General features: G+C 48.8%; 1 protein-coding gene across 8 annotated transcripts in view; it reads right to left on the bottom strand.

Moving 5' to 3' along the window:
* Positions 1 to 22,561, bottom strand: part of GAPVD1 (GTPase activating protein and VPS9 domains 1) — a 71,745-nt gene that overhangs the window by 16,692 nt on the left and 32,492 nt on the right. For 2 of the 8 annotated variants that reach the window (XM_077283595.1, XM_077283600.1), the window contains 13 exons: positions 22,188 to 22,313; positions 21,927 to 22,100; positions 19,015 to 19,155; positions 18,403 to 18,537; positions 18,194 to 18,313; positions 15,414 to 15,566; positions 14,770 to 15,131; positions 8,451 to 8,538; positions 7,649 to 7,726; positions 7,438 to 7,560; positions 5,634 to 5,763; positions 4,877 to 4,986; positions 2,893 to 3,052 (listed from right to left, as the gene is read on the bottom strand). In XM_077283595.1, the coding sequence (XP_077139710.1) occupies positions 2,893 to 3,052; positions 4,877 to 4,986; positions 5,634 to 5,763; positions 7,438 to 7,560; positions 7,649 to 7,726; positions 8,451 to 8,538; positions 14,770 to 15,131; positions 15,414 to 15,566; positions 18,194 to 18,313; positions 18,403 to 18,537; positions 19,015 to 19,155; positions 21,927 to 22,100; positions 22,188 to 22,313 (1,900 nt within the window). The remainder of the gene's footprint in view (positions 1 to 2,892; positions 3,053 to 4,876; positions 4,987 to 5,633; positions 5,764 to 7,437; positions 7,561 to 7,648; positions 7,727 to 8,450; positions 8,539 to 14,769; positions 15,132 to 15,413; positions 15,567 to 18,193; positions 18,314 to 18,402; positions 18,538 to 19,014; positions 19,156 to 21,926; positions 22,101 to 22,187; positions 22,314 to 22,561) is intronic. The other 6 variants (XM_077283597.1, XM_077283602.1, XM_077283596.1 and 3 more) reach the window with 3 other exon arrangements.

The following is a 22,561-nucleotide window of genomic DNA, read 5'->3' as shown; positions in this document are numbered from 1 at the left end:
TCAAAGCAGGGGTGCAGGCAGACGGAGCAGACCTCTGGAACTCTCCTGTCCGGGACCGGCTGTGGGGCTGAGACGACAGCAAGAGTGGAGGATGCCAGGATTCGCGCTCTTGGGAAAGCGTAACAAGCATTCCTGGTGGTGGGCCGGGGGCAGAGCTCGTCGAGACAGTCGGGCAGGAGAAAAGCCCGCCCGAGAACGCAGGAAGTGGGCAGAGTCACGGCCGGAAGTAGGCCCCGGGAGAAGCCGGGACCTAAATTAGAAGCTGGCGGCCGCGGGACCGGAAGCGGTACGGCCGCCGGAGAACGGCGCGGCTGCCTGTAGGGAGCCACGCCGCATGGACCAAAGATACGGGCGCAGACGAGGCAGTGCGGCTGCCTGTAAAAAAGCGGTCGCCGGACGAATTGTCGCCCAGGTGCCAGGTAAAAAATGCGGCCGCCAGCAGAAAAGTGCAGGGCGCAGGAACAGCAGCGCGGCTGTCATAGGGTGCCGCACCACACAGAGCAAAGATGCGGCCGCAGGAGCCCATATTTCCCTGACAAGTTAAGGATTGCGCACCCTGTAACAGGGAATTCGCAGAGACCCCCCCAATGAGATAGAAGGGCAGGTGGGAAGGGAAAGGGATACTCACCTAAACATCCCACGCCGTCCATTACTAACCTCAAGCCGTGGAGGGTATTAGACGTCCGTGGAGCAGGTGATGGATGTCCTCGTCTCCTCCAACCGACAGGCTCTGGAGGGCGAGTGGGTGGGAGACGGAGGCAGGACCGGTCATCTGAGCACGCTTGTGTGCTAGGCTTTCCCAGTAACGAGTTCTTTGGTCCTGCAGTCGGATCTATAAGGATACGGGGTGGCAGTACACGCCGTACTCATAGTCCGCATTGTGAGATTACAGTTGTGACTATTCACACTGTATCCCTCCGGAAACATGAAAAGAAAAACGACGCACATTGAGGTAGATAGGGGTCTAATAAAAGACCCGTGTCCACTTCCTACTGACACTAAGCTAAAATGAAGAGTATAATGCCAGTCGGTGGGGTGTACACTGCAGAGGAGGAGCTAACTTTTTTAGTGCATAGTGTCAGCCTCCTAGTGGCAGCAGCATACACCCATGGTTCCTGTGTCCCCCAATGAGAGGTGATAGAGAAAAAGTTATTGTGGTGAAATATGTATATATCTATATGTGTGTAGTGACATATGTCTAGGGTTATATTTGTAACTAGCAGTAGTTGAATATCTGTCCTGAAACTGCAGGCCTCACAAAGGTCGCAGCATACATATCTTGAGAAGGCAGACTACTGTCTCCACTCTCGCCAGGGGGTTGTGCTGAGAACCAAGAAAAAGGGGAACATTTGACACCTCCTAGCTCTTTGAAGAGAGATGTCAATTACAGCCTGACACCATCTATCTGTGAGAACTTTTACACAGTGAATCTCAGAGCAAATAATATATTCATTGGGGAAGCGGCCGTGGTCCAATCAAAAACAAGCAATTATGATATTAACCTGAGGGGCTGGTCTAGAAATCTGACCTCCAGACCAAAACTATAAATTAGGCCTGTATACATAGAATCCTGTTCACATGTGAGGGCAGCCTGGGAAGCTGATGTGATCCAGTCTATATTCATCCTACCCTCAGGGAGCAAAAAGCAGACTGCAAAGTTAGGATTTCTGTAAGTTTTCTCCTGTTTATTTTATACTGTTTGGCATACCTGTATGTTTTTTTATTACCATATTTTTATATCTTTTTTACTGTAAGCATTGTACTTTTTGTATTAAAGCATAAAACTTTAACAAGTTGAACCTTGAATGTTCTAAAAGAATCCATAGCCTTAAACTGTATGATCTGTATGAGCGGTAGACAGTATTAGTAATATTTCCGGGACTCATCTCCCGTGTATTCGGTGAGTGGTGGCAGCGTGTATGAGCGGGTGTGTGGCCTGGGATGGTGTGTGATTAATGCTCCCATTACAGCATAGGACAGAGGTTGAATGCTGGACTGAGAGAGGGGAGATAGATTAACCTTTGCAGGCACAACCCTAAGTCACGTGCTGAGAGCAGGCACGTGACGAATTAGTGACAGCACGGAGAGGGATCCATGACAATTATCACTTGTTGGAGAAAGTGAAAGATCAAAAGTGAAAAATCGCCCAGTTCTAAAGGGAGTAAAGAAGAGGTTGTGGATTTAATTACCTGTGTGTAGTTAGTAAGAGAACAATCTGAGCCAAGTCTCCCATGTACCTGTGGACAGGTGGGAGAGCACATTGCTATTGATCAGCACCAGGCCATCCTGCTAAGCATGGAGATGGATCCTCAGTCTGGATCTCAATGGGACTTTCTTCAGCAAGAGGCGACTGCTCAGAGACAGACAACCTGCAAACCCTAAATCCCTTACTACCACCTCTTATTGCAAGTCCACACAGGAAATTAAACGTGCCAAATGTGCGGAGAGGTGTGGAGGATTTTGCTGGCACGGATTTTACTCTTAGCAATTGCATTGAAATCCCTCCCAAAATTGACATGCTGTGTATTTAATCTTCGCACCACGTGTTAATTTCTTGTCCATTTTGCTGGTACTGTAAACCCCCCGAAAACACACGGTGGGCTTTCCATTCAGATCTGCTCAATGGACGCATACCTTTACAGTTATATTAAATGAGGTAACCCGGCTCTGGTCACTTCCTCATGTGGAGGTTATCGGGGTCCGGTGACGTCACGTCTACAGGCTGCTGGCTCGTGTGCACAATTGGCATGTGTCACCCCTCCTGTCCTGTTAGCTAGGTAGATCTCTCCAAGTGTGACGGCACCGACTCCAATAATCTCAGACATTGAAGTGGTCGGAGTCAGATTGCCACATTAATCTCCAACTTTTCTACCTGCCCGAACCCCTCCGTACCTGTAATCCTCCGCTATGGATGCAAGGATCTTGCTGCAGGTCCGGCTGTCAAATCGGCTCACACAGCGCATGGTCTCCTGAATCTGGGCCATGAGGTTCTTGTCCTGTAGATTAATGGCTTCTGCAAGCTGAACTTTCAGAAAGCACACAATCTCATTGTCTGGGGGAGAAAAAAAAATTATATTACACACACTATATATATATATATATATATATATATATATATATATATATATATATATATATATATATATATATATATATATACATATACATACACATATATATATATATATATTTTATTTCTAATACTGAACGGCTTTCCCAAATTCCATAAAATTAATAAAAGTTGAGCTTAAATATTAAAATCTTCCTTATGTCCAGAATAAGACTGGTCCCAGAGCCATGATACACACAGGTCTCATACATCCGGACCGCGATGCAAGCACAGGTCTCATACATCCGGACAGTGATGCACGCAGCAGTCTCACACATCCGGACCGCGATGCACGCAGCAGTCTCACACATCCGGACCGCGATGCACACAGCAGTCTCACACATCCGGACCGCGATGCACACAGCAGTCTCACACATCCGGACCGCGATGCAAGCACAGGTCTCACACATCCAGATTGCGATGCACGCACAGGTCTCATACATCCGGACCGCGATGCACGCACAGGTCTCATACATCCGGACCGCAATGCACGCAGCAGTCTCACGCATCCGGACCGCGATGCACGCAGCAGTCTCACGCATCCAGACCGCGATGCAAGCACAGGTCTCACACATCCGGACCACGATGCACGCACAGGTCTCACACATCCGGACCACGATTCACGCACAGGTCTCACACATCCGGACCACGATGCACGCACAGGTCTCACACATCCGGACCGCGATGCAAGCACAGGTCTCACACATCCGGATCGCGATGCACGCACAGGTCTCATACATCCGGACCGCGATGCACGCACAGATCTCACACATCCAGACCGCAATGCACGCACAGATCTCACACATCCAGACCGCAATGCACGCACAGGTCTCACATATCTGGACTGCAATGCACGCACAGGTCTCATACATCCGGACCATGATACACACAGGTCTCACACATCCGGACCGCGATGCACACACAGGTCTCATAAATTCGGACCACGATACACACAGGTCTCACACATCCGGACCGCGATGCAAGCACAGGTCTCACATATCCGGACCGCGATGCATGCACAGGTCTCACACATCCGGACCGCGATGCACGCACAGCTCTCACATCTAGACCGCAACGCACGCACAGGTTTCACACATCCGGACCATGATACACAGGTCTCATAAATCTGGACCATGATACGCACAGGTCTCACACATCCGGACCGTGATGCACGCACAGATCTCACACATCCGGACAGTGATGCACGCACAGGTCTCATACATCCCGACCGCGATGCACGTACAAGTCTCACACATCCGGACCGCGATGCACGCACAGGTCTCACACATCCGGACCGCGATGCAAGCACAGGTCTCATACATCCGGACCGTGATGCACGCACAGGTCTCACACATCCGGACCGCAATGCACGCACAGGTCTTATACATCCGGACCGTGATGCACGCACAGGTCTCATACATCCGGACCGCGATGCACGCACACGTCTCACACATCCGGACCATGATGCACGCAGCGGTTGCAGGACTCCTGACTTGAACTTTGCAGCCTTATAGGCATATCCCGAGTTTGGGTCAGGAGACTCGTAGGCCAGCGCATGCATCCTTGTGCAGAAACAGACTGCAAAACACACAGGTGTGAATCTGGCCTTATGGATAACATTTCTAAAAAAAAAATAAAAATACTAATGACGCCTGTCAGGACATGCTGGAAGTTTTTATATATTTCTAATCACATAATAGGCTTTGGGCACTGTTACAATGCAATATTAGTTTGTTGTAGTGGTGGTTATAATATGTAAAGGTTTACCATCAGGGTCAGTATGATCGGGCAGGCCATTCCGCGTAGAGTGGGAAAGCATCGGGAATGCTATTGAGTCCGCAGAACATAACGCTAATCGCAACTTCTTTTTTGCATCCCTAAAGACACAGAAGTAGGATGTTTAAACCTTTATACAGTAAATTTGTGAATATACCCCAAGACCAATTAAAGGGCTATTCTCCACATTTAAAAGTAATTTACGGATCGGTTTTGTGTCTAACCCCTAGGACCCCCACCAATCCATTCACTCTCTCTGTCACTGCTGGAGATAAAGCACTGTGCTCCGTCTCCAGCAGTCCCACACAAAACGAATGGTACATGAGCAGACATTGCACCATGAGGGCGGAGGTGGGTGATAACTAGTGATGATCGAGCTTGTTCGGATAAAGTGTTATCTGAGTATGTTCGTGTGCTAATAGAGTGTCTTCAGCGTGCTCGAAAAATATGTTCAAGACCCCGTGGCTGCACGTTAGATGGCTGTTCAACAGCCTCAACACAAGCACGGACTGACTAACAAGCAATCCCTCCATGTGTTGCGGCTGTCTAACAGCCTCGAGACATGCAGACGCAGGGACTCGGACATACCGTTTGAGCACACCAAAGACACTCTTAGCACCTGAGCATGCTCAGATAACACCTTATCCGAGGACATTCGCTCATCACTAGTGATAACCTTTTAATTGATCATGGAGACAACCAATTGAAAAGGAGATAAATCAATTAATACATGGAGTAATCCACCTACCTGTACGAGAAGGAGGAGTCTGGAGGATGAGCTGTTTGGCTGGCAGAATCCGGAAGATCATCGGACGTCATATTCTGCAAGGCTTCATCTCTAGGTGAATCGTGAAGACTTTCTCCATCGCCAACCACATCTGCAGACATCAAAACTACATATTAGAGAATGGCATGCACAAGAAATGACAGATCAGCCTCCTCTGAAACATTTAGGATACAGCATTTTATCTTAATTAGCCAGTCGTCTATTTTCAGCAAGCCAGGAAGAATATTCCTAAGTGTTGACTTTTGAATTTATGTGTTTCTTTCAGGTTGGTCAAGAAAACAGACTTTTGTCCTTGTAAGCCTGTAATATTGAAATGTAAGTTGACAATTTGTTGTAACATTGTGCTCTTGTCCTGGATGACCAGTGATACAAGGTGTGGAGACACAGCATTGTATCTTAATTAATCAGACAACTATTTTTAACAAGCCAAGAAGAATAGACTTATCTATATGTTGATTTTTGAATGTTTGGGTTTCTGGTTAGTCAAAAAAACTGACTTTTGCTCGTGTTAGCCTGTAATATTGACTTGTAAGTTGGCATTTGATGTAACATATTGCACTCTCATCCTTTATGATTAGTGATGTTTACTGTTATGCCAGATAGTATGGTGACTTTCAAAACAGGAGGAAAATCTATGCAAATCGATAACAAACAATGCAACTTGGTGGTCACCATTCTTCCCCTTATCTGTGATGCTGGATTGAAGGACACTTGTTAAACATAAAATGAGGTGATATGCCTCTAAACGTACCGTTAAACTAAATGACTTACCAACGATCCCGACCAGCGATACGACCTGGCCGTGATCATTGGTAAGTCGTTGTGTGGTCGCTGGGGAGCTGTCACACAGACAGCTCTCTCCAGCGACCAACGATCAGGGGAACGACTTCGCCATCGTTGAAACTGTCAACGATGCCAAAGTCCCCCTGCAGCACCCGGGTAACCAGGGTAAACATCGGGTTACTATGTGCAGGGCCGCGCTTAGTAACCCGATATTTACCCTGGTTACCATTGTAAAAGTAAAAAAAAAACCAGTACATACTCACATTCTGATGTCTGTCACGTCCCCCGGCATCCACAGGGTTACACGCTGCTGCTCCGAGCTTCCTGCACTGAACGTGTCAGCGCCGGCAGTAAAGCAGAGCACAGCAGTGACGTCACCGCTGTGCTCGGCTTTACGGCCGGTGCTGACACAGTCAGTGCAGGAAGCTCTGAGCAGCAGCGCGTAACCCTGTGGACGCCGGGGGACGTGACAGACATCAGAATGTGAGTATGTACTGTTTTTTTTTTTAACTTTTACAATGGTAACCAGGGTAAATATCGGGTTACTAAGCGCGGCCCTGCGCTTAGTAACCCGATATTTACCCTGGTTACAAGTGAACACATCGCTGGATCGATCCAGCGATGGACGGCGGGTGATCAGCGCCGAAATAAAGTTCTGGACTTCTAGCTCCGACCAGCGATATCACAGCGGGATCCAGATCGCTGCTGCGTGTCAAACACAACGAGATCGCTATCCAGGACGCTGCAACGTCACGGATCGTCGTCGTTCTCGCTGCAAAGTCGCTTAGTGTGAAGGTACCTTAAGAGCGAGAGACAGGACAGCACGAGGGACACAGATTTATTATTCTACAGGATGCCCGCTTAGGTGACCTCGGGCCTGACTGGAAGAATACAGATCTGCTCAATTGACCATCGCAAATCCATGGAGATGTTCGGAGAAGCCAGGTTATATAATAGATGGATAAATGATACATGGTTTTACCTGCTCCCTCATATGAGCCCATAGCTCCATCACTTGGGCTGGTCCTCTTGATGGCATTCCTATACTTATCGAGAATGTCTTCTGCCGCCTGAGAATGGGGACCAAGTCTAGAGGTTGCATCATCTGTAAGTAAAAAGCCCATCGCCTGTCAGGTATTCTGTGGCTCCTCTAATGGACATTACTGTGCAGAAATTGGAAACTGAACCTGCACCTGGCATAGAGAATCTGTCCACGCCCATTTCTTCCTTCTCTTTATCCTGCTTTTCCTTCTTCCTGAAGGGAATAGGAGCTGAGAAAAGAAAATCACTTACAGGTGAGGTGCCAGATGCCATCTATAGTCGCAATCGAAAATTAATATCAACCCTCCCGCCCCCAATTGCAAGTAAGAGTAATTGCAAACAGCAGAAATGTTGTAAAATTAGTTAATAGCTAAAACATAATTAATATAACAAGTAACTTCTGTGAATTCACCATAAAATGCCACTTTTTAACACACTACTGCAGTCTCAGAATTATTCGCCCCCTTTGTGACAAGCATCAGTAGTACTTGAGCCCTTCTGGCTGTTATAACCTGCTGCAAACGTGATAACAGCTTACAATGTGTCCAGCACACTGAGAAAAAAAAAAGGATACTGCATTCCATGTAGAACAGAAAAAAACAAAAACTGATGCGTTCAACCGATCTAAGGCACTTACAACGAAGCATGGTGGGAGCTCGCCAGCTCCTAAGACAAAGCATGGAGGGAGTGCTGCAGCGCCTACAATGAAGTATGGTGGGGGGCTCAGCGGCGCCTACAACGAAGCATGGTGGGAGCTCATCAGCTCCTAAGACAAAGCATGGCGCGAGCGAAGCAGCGCCTACAATGAAGCATGGTGGGGGGCTCAGCGGCGCCTAAAACGAAGCATGGTGGGGGGCTCGGCGGCACCTCGAAGTCTTGCAACGCCTGTCACAATTGCCTGACTTGAACATGTGTACCAGGTTCAATAAATTATCTGACAGAATAACAATGTACCTTTGGGCATTGCAGACACAAAGCGTTTCCTCCACCAAGGCTTGTTACGGTCTGAACGCTCGTCATCACTGTCTTTTCTCTCTTCCGGCTACAAAAAGAATACATTTTGTATAATCAATAAAAACAGGATTTTTGGTTGCTTACCGTAAAATCTGTTTCTTGGAGCCTTCATTGGGGGACACAGGAACCATGGGTGTATGCTGCTGCCACTAGGAGGCTGACACTATGCAAATAAAAAAGTTAGCTCCTCCTCTGCAGTGTACACCCCACCGACTGGAAGTAGGATATTCAGTTAGGGAGAAAGCAGTAGGAGAAGCAACGTGTAAAAGAGAAAGAATAATAATAATAATCTTTATTCATATAGCGCCAAAAAGTTCTGCAGCGCTCTACAGATTAACAGTTTCAAACACTCAAACGTTAACAGTATAACACAACAAACAGAGCTGTTCAACTTGGGAGGGTGCTGTGTCCCCCAATGAAGGCTCCGAGAAACAGATTTTACGGTAAGCAACCAAAAATCCTGTTTTCTCTATCGCCTCATTGGGGGACACAGGAACCATGGGTCGTCCCAAAGCAGTTCCTGGGGTGGGAACAGCAGAAAAACTCCATTGAGGACGGAGGACTCACCACTTCCGAATGCAAGATCCTTCCGCCTAGGCTGGCAACTGCCGAAGCGTAGGTATGGAGCTTATAACATTTGGCAAATGAGTGAACGGAACACGAGTTTGCCGGCTAGCAAAGTTGTAGGGCGGATGCCTGATGGTGTCCCGCCCAAGAGGCGCCCACTGCCCGGGGAAGACTGAGTCTTAATCCCGGGAGGAGTCACTCTGTTCTTGACCAGGTAAGCCTCCAGAATGGCAGGTCTGATCCAGAGAACAATCGTAACCTTGGAGGCCGGCAGGCCTCTTGGCGTACCGTCTGGAATGACAAAAAGACGGTCCGTCTTCCTAAAGAAGGTGGTCCTAGACAAATAGATCCTCACTGCCCTGACCAGGTCTAGCCTGTTCAGTGAATGCCCCAGGACGATCTTATTCAAGTAAAAAGGAGGGCACCACCATGGGAAGAAAAGGTGATGAAGGCCGTAAAACTACCCTATCCTGGTGAAGAACCAAGAAATGGGGCGACATGAGGGAGCCACCAACTCCAAGGAACGCCTAATGGAGGAGATGGCCACCAGAAACGCCACCTTGCAGGACCGAAAAGAAAGTGAGGCCTCATGGGGAGGTTCAAGGGGCCTCTAGAACAAGATTTCAAGGGGGGAACCCCACTGAGCCTCCAGAACAAGATTGAGGTCCCAGGGATCCACGGGAGTCTGGTAATGAAGAGCCGCATGCACCACTTCTTGAAGAAAAGTTCTGATCTGAGAATATAAATCCTTGTACAGTGATAGCCAGTAGCTAAGGACCTCTGAAAGGGACTTCAGAAAAAGAATGGAAAGGGTTGCTATCTGACCCTTTTAAAGAACTAAGGGCAAGGCCAGCATCAAGTCCGCCTTGAGAAAAAGACCAAAATGGAAGGTTTCAATGGCAAAGCTGTTAAATTGAGCCACCAAGAACTCTGTGGCAGATTGGTCTTTGGTATAGAAGATCTGGCCCGTCTGGGGGCCTCCAGTGGGAGTCCGCAAGGAGATGGGCGATCTCAGCGAACCAGAACCTTCTGGGCCAATCTGTTGCGGTCAGAATGACCAGCACCCCCTCCGCGTTGATCTTCAACAGCCTGGGAAGAAAGGGAAGGGAGGAGCAGATAGGGAAGTACAAACTGCGACCCAGGAATGGCCAAGGTGTCGGTATCCACAACAAGAGGATCGCGGACCTGGAAACAAACGGTGGAACCTTCCTAAGCAGTCGGGACGCCGGGAGATCCGCATCCGGAGTTCCCCATCAAAGGCAAATTTGAAGGAAGACCTCCTGAAGCAGGGACCATTCTCCTGCCGCAAGGCCCTCACGGCAGAGAAAACACTGCAGCCTAGTTGTCCACGCCGGGGATAGGCACTGCGGATAGTGCCGAAACCATCGCCTCTGCCCAGAGGAGGATCTTGGATACCTCCGCCATTGCCAAAAGACTCCGATTCCCTCCCTGGTGAGTGCCATATGCCACCGCCAAGGCATTGGAAGTCTAGATTCTGACTGGAAGACCTCTGAGAAGCCTTTCCCAGGGACTCAGGGATAGAAGAATGGCCCTTATCTCAAGGGTGTCGATCGGCAGAGAGGACTCTTGCTCTGACCAACGCCCCCTTCACAGACGGATGCTGAGAAACCGCGCCCCAGCCGGGAAGGCTGGTGACCGTCGTCACCACCTGCCATGGGAGGACCAGACCTGGGGAATGAGAGGGGATGACAGCCACCAGTTGAGAGGCTATTAGAATCGGACGGAAAGCCGGAAAGGAGGATCCAGAGACAGCACAGACGTGTCCCACTGAGAAAGGATTGCCTGCTGAAGTGGTCTCAAGAGGGACAGCGCAAAAGGGAATGCTTCTGATGCTGTCACCATGCGTCACAGGACCTTCATTGCTGAACGGAAGGAAGAGCGCCGAGGGTCTTGCAGAGAGCGAACTCCGTATGGAGAATTGTCCGCTTCTCTTCGGGAAGAAAACCCCCGACTGACGGGTGTCGAATAGCATGCCTAAGAGGACGAGGCGCTGACTCGGAACAAGACAAGACTTTGTTCTGTTGGCCAGCCATCAGAAACGGGACAGGGAATCGAGGACAATGGTCAGACTCTCCTGGGCCTGAGAGAGGGGCAGAGCCTTGATGAGGATGACTTCGAGGTATGGAATGAGCACTAGGTCCCTGATCCTCAAAATGGCCATAAATGTGCCATGATCTTTATGAAGACACTGGGAGCGGTCGCAAGACCGAGCGTCAGGGCTACAACCTGGAAATGACTCTTCCGCGTCACGAAACGCAGGAAAACTCAGGTGTGCTGGGAAAAACAGAACATGGAGCAAGGCATCTTGGATATCCATGGAGCACAGGAATTCCTGTGGATCCATGGAAGCCAGAACTGAACAGAGGAACTTCCTCCTGAAATGCCGCAGGCGGAACCTTCTGTTCACTAACTTCAGAGCCAGGATGAGTCGAACTGCACCGCTCTTCTTCGGCACTACAAGCAGGTTTAAATAGAAACCTGTGAAGCTTTCCTGCTGTGGGACAGAAACGATAACCTCCGAAAAAAGAAAGAAGGTAAAGAACGCAAAGAAACCTGGGATCAGAGGAGGATTTTTTAGAGGGCGTGATTCGGAGAAGTGATTCCGGGGCCGCGAAGCGAACCCTAACTTGTATCCAGAGGATACCAGCTCCCTAATTTAAGTGTCCTCCACCGAGGCCAGCCAAACATCCCTGAACAAAACAGGAGACGCCTGCCCAAACTGGAAGAAACGTTCGGCCCTTAGCACGAGTTATGCTGAGGAAGACCTGCCAGGTATAGGCCTGGTGGACCAACCATGGGAGTTGCGGGAACGCCAGGAAGGGGTAGGCTTGAAGGAAGCCTTTTCTCTAGCCAGACGAGATCGTGGTCTGTGTTAGCTAGAGGAATCTTCTGACGCCGCGAAACAGCGAAAGGACAAAAGGGAGCTGAACTGCCATTTCAGGGGAGGCCGGCGGGGCATGAAGGGAACTCATGCCTCCCATGGCTTCCTTAATAATTTGTTCCAGCATGTAGCCAAAGAGACGGGCCCCCTGGAAGGGGAGGCTGGTAAGGGACTTCTTGAAGACAAGTCCGCCTGCCGTGTGTAGAGCAGAATATTCCGCCGGATGGCCACCATATTGCTGGACGCGTGAGCTGCACAAGCCGCGCATCTAGGGAGGCAGATACCAAATATTTCCCTGCATAGGAAATCTGGTCCGTCAGGTTGGCTAGCTCCCCAGGAGGAGCTCCAGCCGGGGTGCTCTTACAAGGCTGTTTGGTCCATCTAGCTATGGTCCTTGAGACCTAGGTAGAGGCAATGGCCGAGGCACAAGGCAGAAGCAGCCGCTTCAAAGGCTGATTTATCCTGCAATTCTATAATTGTATCCTTGGAACCCATGAGGGATGCTGCATTGGAAAGTGGAGGGGCCAAGTTGGTAGACAGTCTGGGAACTGACGAGTCCAGAATTGCCCGCTTCCTGACGAGGAATCAGTCCAGTTAGCGATGAGCTCAGGGGAGAAGGAATATAGGATGCCGAGACGCTTCCCTGTCTGAAAGCATCTAGTATGGTTCACCTTTCCCTTGGCAGGTACCACCACAAATTCAGTGTGTGGGGCAAAGACCTTGGAAGGTGGATTTGACCGTCTAAACGAAACCGCCTATTCTGCAGGTTCCGTAGAGGTATCCATGATGCTTAAGGTCTGGTTGATCGCAACAATAAGGTTATGTACCTGTAGTGAAACCAAGTCTGAAACTTCCTCTGCAAACATGACCGAGGACGCCTGTCTCTCTCGGGAGAGGAGGATCTGGAAGAGGGATCTCACCGTTCCAGACCGGAGGGCGAGATGGAGCGGGAAAGAAAGGAGTCAGACGTCCATGGAGCTGATGGTGGACGTCCTCGTCCCCTCCAACCGACAGGTTCTGGTGGGCGAGTGGGTGGGGGACGGAGCTAGCACGCTTGTGTGCTAGGATCATGGTCCTGCTGACGGATCTATGAGGATACGGGGTGGCAGTACACGCCGTACTCATAGTCCATAGTGTGGGATTACAGGTGTGACTGTTCACCCTGCATCCCTCCGAAAAAGGGAACTTAGAATTTTGCTCCTGTCTGGATCTCTTGTGGCCTGAGTTGAAAGGGCCGGACGGAGAATCCTGTGACCCACTGGCAACTGCGGTCAAGCACGGACACCAGGGTCGTGACATCCTGGTGAGGTCCGCCCCAGACTGAGACAGAAGAAAAAGCCCACCCAGGGATAGGGGTCTCAGTCTCACCCGGGGTAGGGACTCCTGGACGGTGGGTACGGTGTAGCTACGACCGACATCATAGCACAGGTCCAGGGCACCAGCAGGGAGACGGCGACCTAAGGAGGATGCAGGGGAGCCAGCCGGAGAAAGCGTGTGCTGGGGAAAAAGGACCCGCTCTCAGAGGTCACGGGGGGGGGGGGGGGGGGGGGAGGCAGGTTAGCCACAGCGTCCGAAGGAGCAAGATGGCGGCGATCCCAGGGCAACTGGGAAAGATGAGAGTAGTGGGCAGAGCTAGTGCCCTGCGCAGGAAGAGGTAGAAAGAGTGACGGGCGGGAAAAAAGCCTGCCCGATGAAAACGGAAATGGGCGGAGTCGCGGCGCGGGAAGTAGGCCCGGGCAGAAGCCGGGGCCTAAATTAGAGGCCGGCGACCGCCAGTGAGGGCCGCTGCGCTGAAGAACAAGCGGTGCGGCCTGCGAAAAGGGGAACAGCGCGACTGCCGCCAAGGTCGCCGTGCCGGACAACAGAGGAACGTGTCCGCCAGAGGAAGTAGGCAGCTGGGCTACCTGTAGAGACCGCAGCGTCGGAGCAAGGAGGGAGAGCGGCCACCCGCCGCCAAAATAAAAGGCAGCGCGGCTTAAAAAAAATCGCCGTGCCGGAGGAAAAATAGGGCGGCCCCCCGGAACAAGAAGGGGAAGCTAACTGGGACGGGTGGGGGAAATACTCACCTCAGAACTCCCACGCCGTCCGTTACTAACCTTAAACCGAGAAAGGTGTCAGACATCCATGGAGCTGATGGTGGACGTCCTTGTCTCCTCCAACCGACAGGCTCTGGTGGGCGAGTTGGTGAGGGACAGAGATAGGACCGAACTTCTAAGCACGCTTGTGTGCTAGGATCATGGTCCTGCTATTGGATCTATGAGGATACGGGGTGGCAGTACACGCCGTACTCATAGTCCATAATGTGGGATTACAGGTGTGGCTGTTCACCCTGTATCCCTCCGGAAAAAAACCTGTAAGAAAACGACGCACATTGAGGTAGATAAGGGTCTAATGAAAGACCCGTGTCCACCTCCTACTGACACTAAGCTAAACTGAAAATCCTACTTCCTGTCGGTAGGATGTATACTGCAGAGGAGGAGCTAACTTTTTTATTTGCATAGTGTCAGCCTCCTAGTGGCAGCAGCATACACCCATGGTTCCTGTGTCCCCCAATGAGGTGATAGACAAATAGCAAATTTTAGGTAATGACGTAAAAAAAATAAAAATAATCACAAAGTGAAAACTTGTCTCTGACAGTCTGTCGGGGACCTTTTACATATGTGCTTTCTGATGTGGGTCTGTGGCTACTACTGCTGATCATAGCAGGTCAGTGCTGCTCCTCAAAACCAAAAATTGCACTAAGCATCACATGCAAGATGGATGCATAAATAAGATTGAGACCGGACATACCTCTCCCCTTGAAGAGTCCTTGCTCGGCGAGGAGGATGAGGACTGTGAGGCATTGATCCCGGCATATGCCCCCAATATGATTCCCCCAGGCGGGTGCTCTCGCTCTTCATTTCCTGCTCTTCTTGCCCAGCCGGGATCACTCATGGGCCGCCGTATGGATGTGGCGATGTCGGAGCTGCGGCTACGCACGAGCCTCTCGGGGCAAGAGTGCCTTTGTCTATAGGCATCAGAGTCCGTGGGAACAAAGACATGGGAGCCGAATGTGGGCAACCGAGCCTCATTGCCTCCTATAGCGCCTTCCATGATGGGTGGATCCGGAGGGGGGTGAGAGGGTCTGGCATAGTGTACCTTAGGCCGTACCACTGAAAGAAATACAAAAATAATAAGTGGTTTATAAAGAAAGAAACATATATGGAGGACACCCCCCACATCGGGGGAGAGACATTTGTCTGGATAGTGACAGGTAATCAGGTGACATTTTTATAGAAAGGGGAATTGCATAAGGAGCACTATCTAAATTTAATGAACAGGCATCTATGCAATTCCCTTATATAAAAACCTGTATGGTTTATTTTTTGCGAGTTTTGCAAAACTGAGAAAACGGAGGTTACAATAGAGAAACGTCTGTAACGCTGTGATGTTACCTTCATTAGATGCTGGTGCTAAGGGATCGAACATGGCTAACAAGGACTCGGCCTGGGATGGGGGAGACGTGGTATGATGGATGCCTGGAAATAAACAAGGCACATTACTCGTCTTTTTTTGCATGGGGTCCGTAGATGATCTCTGTGAAAACACTGAAGAATAGCACCAAGTAAGAACTACAGTACTGGAACATATCACTTATTCACTGTGCATTAGCCACATAGACATAAGAAAGCAGAGTGTGTGGAGGACTCAATGGTTTCTATTGGAGAGTGCTGTGGGCATGCTCTATGATCTGTGCAGTCACTGCACAGGGAGGTGGAGGACACCACCTAGAATATTCTCCAATTGTCTACATAGGCAATAATTTTCATTTTAATCCAACCTGTGAAGATGAGACTACTGAAATTGATTTGTTTTTCTCCAGAAGAGAAATGAATGGTCAGACTAATATTAAAGGAGTTGTCTGGGAAAAACAAATCAACACATAGCAATAGGTGGGGGTCGGCTGGACTTGTACCAGTCGGCAAAATGGGGAAGTTTTATTCCTGTTATGAATGGAGTGGCAGTACATATGCTTGAACCCGTTCCATTGCTTCTCTATGTGGCTGCCCAGAGCTTTTTTACGGCGCCGCTCCATTCCATTTCTATGAGGGTGCCAAGAGCTTTTTCAGGCGCCGCTCCATTCCTTCTCTACGAGCGTGCCAAGAGCTTTATCTGGTGCCGCTCCATTCCTTCTCTATGAGCGTGCCAAGAGCTTTTTCAGGCGCCGCTCCATTACTTCTCTATGAGCGTGCCAAGAGCTTTATCTGGCGCCGCTCCATTACTTCTCTATGAGGGTGCCAAGAGCTTTATTTGGCGCCGCTCCATTCCTTCTCTACGAGCGTGCCAAGAGCTTTACCTGGCGCCGCTCCATTCCTTCTCTATGAGCGTGCCAAGAGCTTTTTCAGGCGCCGCTCCATTACTTCTCTATGAGGGTGCCAAGAGCTTTATCTGGCGCCGCTCCATTACTTCTCTGAGGGTCCCAAGAGCTTTATCTGGCACCGCTCCATTCCTTCTCTATGAGGGTGCCAAGAGCCTTATCTGGCGCCGCTCCATTACTTCTGTATGAGGGTGCCAAGAGCTTTTTCCAGTGCCGCTTTGTTCCGTCTCTGTGAGGGTGCCAAGAACTTTTCTGGCAGCCCCTTAGAAAATTATTGGAGCAGCAGTCGGGCATCAGACCTGCTGCTCCATTTTATAAATAGGAATTTAAGTGCCCAGTCGGTGAAACATTTTTTGTTGGACCCCCACCAATCAAGTTAGTTTTCAAGCTCTTAAACCCCTTCATGACTTTCGGATTTTCGGCTTTTCTGTGTTCGTTTTTCGCTCCCCTCCTTCCCAGAGCCGTAACTTTTTTATTTTTCCGTCAATATGGCCATGTGAGGGCTTATTTTTTGCGGGACGAGTTGTACTTTTGAACGACATCATTAGTTTTACCATGTCGTGTACTAGAAAACGGGAAAAAAATTCCAAGTGCGGTGAAATTGCAAAAAAAGTGCAGTCCCACACTTGTTTTTTGTTTGGCTTTTTTGCTAGGTTCACTAAATGCTAAAACTGATCTGCCATTATGATTCTCCAGGTCATTATGAGTTCATAGACACGTAACATGACTAGGTTCTTTTTTTATCTAAGTGGTGAAAAAAAATTCCAAACTTTGCTAAAAAAAAAAAAAAAATTGCGCCATTTTCCGATACCCGTAGCGTCTCCATTTTTCATGATCTTGGGTCGGTTGAGGGCTTATTTTTTGCGTGCCGAGCTGGCGTTTTTAATGATACCATTTTGGTGCAGATACGTTCTTTTGATCGCCCGTTACTGCATGTTAATGCAATGTCACGGCGACCAAAAAACGTAATTCTGGCGTTTCAAATTTTTTTCTCGCTACGCCGTTTAGCAATCAGGTTAATGCTTTTTTTTTTTATAGATCGGGCGATTCTGAACGCGGCGATACCAAATATGTGTAGGATTGATTTTTTTTTTATTGATTTTGAATGGGGCGAAAGGGGGGTGATTTAAACTTTTATAATTTTTTTTCATATTTTTTTTACTTTTTTTTTTTTTTTTTTTTTACTTTTGCCATGCTTCAATAGCCTCCATAGGAGGCTAGAAGCTGGCACAACGCGATCGGCTCTGCTACATAGCAGCGATCATTAGATCGCTGCTATGCAGCAGAAATGCAGGTGTGCTTTGAGCGCCGACCACAGGGTGGCACTCACAGCTACCGGCGATCAGTAACCATAGAGGTCTCAAGGTTACTATTCAGAAGCATCGCTGACCCCCGATTATGTGACAGGGGTCAGCGATGCGCTCATTTCCGGCCGCCCGGCCAGAAGCGCCGGTTAAATGCCGCTGTCTGCGTTTGACAGCGGCATTTAACTAGTTAACAGCGGCGGGTGAATCGCGATTTCACCCGCCGCTATTGCGGGCACATGTCAGCTGTTCAAAACAGCAGACATGTCCCGGCTTTGATGCGGGCACACTACCAGAGCCCTGCATCAAAGCGGGGGTTCTGACCTCGGACGTACTATCCCATCAGAGGTCAGAAAGGGGTTAAAACAGTAATTGGAGAGATCGTAATAATGCTAAATATATGTGTGTGTGTGTGTGTGTGTGTGTGTGTGTGTGTGTGTGTGTGTGTGTGTGTGTGTATGTATATATATATATATATATATATATATATATATATATATATATATATATATATACATACACACACAAAACTCAAAGGACCAACATCACTTACTGTGAACGCAGTCCTCCACTTCAGGACTTGTTACTGAATCCTTTCCTCCAAAATCAGAGCTGCACTCAGAGCGGAGGTCTTCGATCTTGTTAGGGATGTCCTCAGAAGTTGCACTAATGCCTTAAAAAAAAGAAAAAAATAAGTCATCTGTTTGGTTCCTAATCTCTTACCAATGAGATCTAACTTTTTTTTTTTTTAATGGATCTTACCGGACACGACGCTCAGGCCTGGCGTGCTGGGTCTGGAGCTGACCTCTCGCACCTCGGTGTCGTCAGACGTACTCCCCAGCCCCGAGCAGCTCTCCAGCTCCTGCAGCCGCTCTTCCTGCTTCAAGTCTGGGGCTTCTGGGAAAAAAGCTGCTGCGTCATCAAGATGTTTGAGACTTTCCCATAACGAGATATCAAAAAATTAATTGCATTAGGCTACAGATGTCAAAAATTAGCCCTTCGTGATATTATTCCATAGGAAGACGCAGCGATAATCCCGTAGAACACACCGCACTGGTTCCGGGACTGAGACCAGATTACAGCTCTGGCCATTTCTGCACACAAAGGCACTGTTACAGTACAGTCATTTGCAAAAAAAAAAAAAAAAAGGCACAGATATTTTTATTTTGTAAAAGCAACAAAAAAAAAAAATATTTGATACCACCCAGTGTCCTATAAATGAAATCTCATTTAAAGCCGTGGGATTGGTTTCGATGCAATCTGGAAACTTTTTGTAATAAAAGTTCAGGAAACTTTTCTATGGGCGTTGTATGGTCACTTTCTTACAGTGGACCCATATATAATCCGCATGTGATGCCTAGTATTGAGACTCACCCGAATCACTGGGCAGGACCTCCACACTCCAGGCTTCACTGGTGGTCTCGGAGATGGTGGATCCAGTACAAGGGTCTAGTAGTATGGAGCCTGACCCAGGCAAGCACAGCAGACTACCCAGCATGTTCTCTGCAGCTGCCCCTGGAATAAGATGGAGATTTACCATCATTAATGAGAATGTGCTCCGGCCCTCCTTACCTCGCCTAAGCCCTCCTTATATGCACTGATTAAGTCACGGCTTTTAGAAGAAGGCAAAACATTATTTTTTGGAGGAGGGGTTATTTTTCTAAACTTCTTTAAGAAAAAAAAACTATATAAAAACTACTCTTCATGTACAAACAAAATGTAAGTCCACAAGGACAGGGTCCTCTCCCCTCTGTACCAGTCTGTCATTGTAAATTTGTTTACTGTAAACGATATCTATAACTCTGTAGGTGACCCCTTCTTATGTACAGCACCATGGAATAAATGGCGCTATATAAATAGATAATAATAAAATAATATAAAGAAAAAAAGGTCTCCTCTGCATCCTTAAGGCCACAATAGGCTGTACTCCAAGGGGTTAACAAATAATGTAGTCAGTCTACAGTCCTGTAAGTGACCACTAGAGGGAGCCGGGCAGTCACCAGAATTGCGCGGCGGAGTGTGACCTTCCGTCTTGTCTTTAGCGCTTCCCTCTATTATTTTTAGAGTACACAATGCTCGTGACCTTGCACAATAGCACCCGAGAAATCCTCTGACGTCAGTGTGTGGCGCTGCCAAGGCGTACAACGGGGAAACAACCCGAAACCGCAGATGGAACCTTCACTGGAGATGCTTACGAGGACATTTTTCATTGCTGCTGTTCACAACGCATTCCATGAGTATGGTGAGGATTATTCTCAACATTAAAAGTTATGCCCATATCCATGGGATAGGCGATAACTTCCTGACCGCTATGTGAATGGAGCAGTGGTCAACCAAGCGCACTGCCACTTCATTCATTTTTGCAGGCGTGCTGCAGACCCGCCCGAGCGCAATAAACCGAAACCGAGCCCAGCGCCGCAGACCAAAACCGAGCCCAGCGCCGCAGACCAAAACCGAGCCCAGCGCCGCAGACCAAAACCGAGCCCAGCGCCGCGGACCAAAACCGAGCCCAGCGCCGCAGACCAAAACCGAGCCCAGCGCCGAAGACCGAAACCGAGCCCAGCGCCGCAGACCGAAACCGAGCGCAGCGATACAGACCTGCCCGAACGCAGAGCTGCACACCCGCCTGAGTGCAGCGCTTAGTTATTTCTGGTGCTCCCGTTAGGAAAGGCAAAAGCAGCAATACGCATGATTGACCATTGCTCTATTCATACAGGGTTCTCAGTCCTGGCTTTCTGAACCTGTGGGTTCCCAACAGTCAGAACTCCAGCGATAAAAAAAAAAAAAAAAAGTTATTGCCTAGCAAATGGTTAGAGGAGAACATTGAAACATGAGCCGACGCAGTATCAGACACAGCCGCATGGACGTGTGTCCTTACCTGCTGACCACGCATTTGCAACCCATGTTAAAAGGGATCAAATGCCACATTTCACAATACAAACTGTACCCATTATGAATTAGATCTTAAGACATGATGAGGCAGTTGTACTTATTTTACATATATGACAAAATGGTTGTATAATCCTGATCTGAAATTGAAATGACCATTTTTTGAGTACCGCTATACAGTGAGATCTCATGAGTCCAAAATAATTCAGTTTCTGCCTACATAGCCTATCAAGCTGAGCACTGGGTGATCTCAGCAGCAGGAAGGACACCGAGGAGCAGTCAATTAAGCTATGTGGGCGGAGATTCAGCAACAGGGAGGAGGGACACTGAGGAGCAGCCAGGCTAGGCGGGTGAAGATTCAGGAGCAGGGAGGTGGGACACTGAGGAACAGTCAGCGAAGCTGTGTGGACGGAGATTTAACAGTGTGGAGGAAGGACACGGAGGAGCAGCCAACCTGGCTACAAAAGGGAAAGATTCAGCAGCAGGGAGGTGGGACACAGAGGAACAGTCAATGAAGTTATGTGGGTGGAGATTCAGCAGTAGGGAAGAGGGACACTGAGGAGCAGCCAACCAGGCTAGGTGGGCAGAGATTCAGCAGCATGGAGGAGGGACACCGAGGAGCAGCCAACCAGGCTAGGTTGGAGATTCAGCAGCAGGAAGGAGGGACACTGAGGAGCAGCCAACCAGGCTAGGTGGGAGGAGATTCAGCAGCAGGGAGGAGGGACACTGAGGAGCAGCCAATCAGGCTAGGTGGGAGGAGATTCAGCAGCAGGGAGGAGGGACACTGAGGAGCAGCCAACCAGGCTAGGTGGGAGGAGATTCAGCAGCAGGGAGGAGGGACACTGAGGAACAGTCAATGAAGCTATGTAGGTGGATAATCAGCAGCATGAAGGAGGGACACTGAGGAGCAGCCAACCAGGCTAGGTGGGCAGAAATTCGGCAGCAGGGACACTGAGGAGCAGTCAATGAAGCTATGTGGATGGAGAATAACGTTCAGACTTCCAAAAAAGATCATGCAGTCACTCTGTCTAGTGGCAGCCTGGTTTTTGGCAGAGCAAGGTGTACGCTTTATCATAATTCTAGGGCACTAAAAAAATTTTTAAACTATTAAAAACCTATTTCTACCATCTTCGATGCATCGCATATACTTCTAACACAGATGTCTTCAGTGGTAAGATAAGCCCTTGGGCTCCTTAAGGAACTTGTTACACATCAACACAAAGTGGTTTTATCTCCCATGTCGTATAGTTCACTATCCAGGCGTCTTATTTCTGAATCATTCATGTATACATCATGCAAAGTGTCCACATTGATAAACACGTCATAAATAACTTGCTGAAGACAAGACAACCCCTTTAAGCCTTACAAACTACACAAGATTCTGATTTCTGCCTTACCGGCAATTTCTTGAAGTCGATCTTCATCAATATTGGGGTCAAAGTCACTCCCGAGAACGTCCGTGCTCCACGTCTCACTGACCGTCTCGGAGATGTCTCTATCTTCAGTCAGTCCCATCATATCCCGAATTTCAAACTTGCGCAGCTTGTCATCCAGATTGTCCTGTGTGGTGGCTGCACGGAGGAATAACGACGCTCAGCCTACATCTAATATATCAGATGTTTTATCAGCCGGATGCTGGTATCAGACGGATTGCTCACCTTGCTCGTGCTCCAGCAGCTGCAGCGCCTCCACCCCATTGCTGCCCGACGGCCCGGCTCCCAACTCCGACACAGACTCCCCTTCCAGGTCCAGGGAGGACACTGAGTTGGATCGGTTTGAGGGTCCTGTTGAGACAAATTTTCATTTTTTATTTAAACAACCGACAACCTATCCTTAGAACAAGTAATCCATAATAGATTGGTGGAGGAAGGAGGGTCTTACGCTTGACACCTAAGACAATAAGCTGTTTGATGGAGCGATAATGGTTTTAAGACCCTTCAAACTTTTGTTTTTCTCCACTGCGTTGAAGATTAGAGGGCTATTGACGTTCAGGGCCCCAAATATGCAGATTACTCCATCAACAAAGAGGGAA

Source organism: Ranitomeya variabilis, chromosome 2 (genome assembly GCF_051348905.1).
Source record: "Ranitomeya variabilis isolate aRanVar5 chromosome 2, aRanVar5.hap1, whole genome shotgun sequence".
Classification (NCBI taxonomy): Eukaryota; Metazoa; Chordata; class Amphibia; order Anura; family Dendrobatidae; genus Ranitomeya; species Ranitomeya variabilis.
This window is presented reverse-complemented; position numbering and strand designations above follow the sequence as displayed.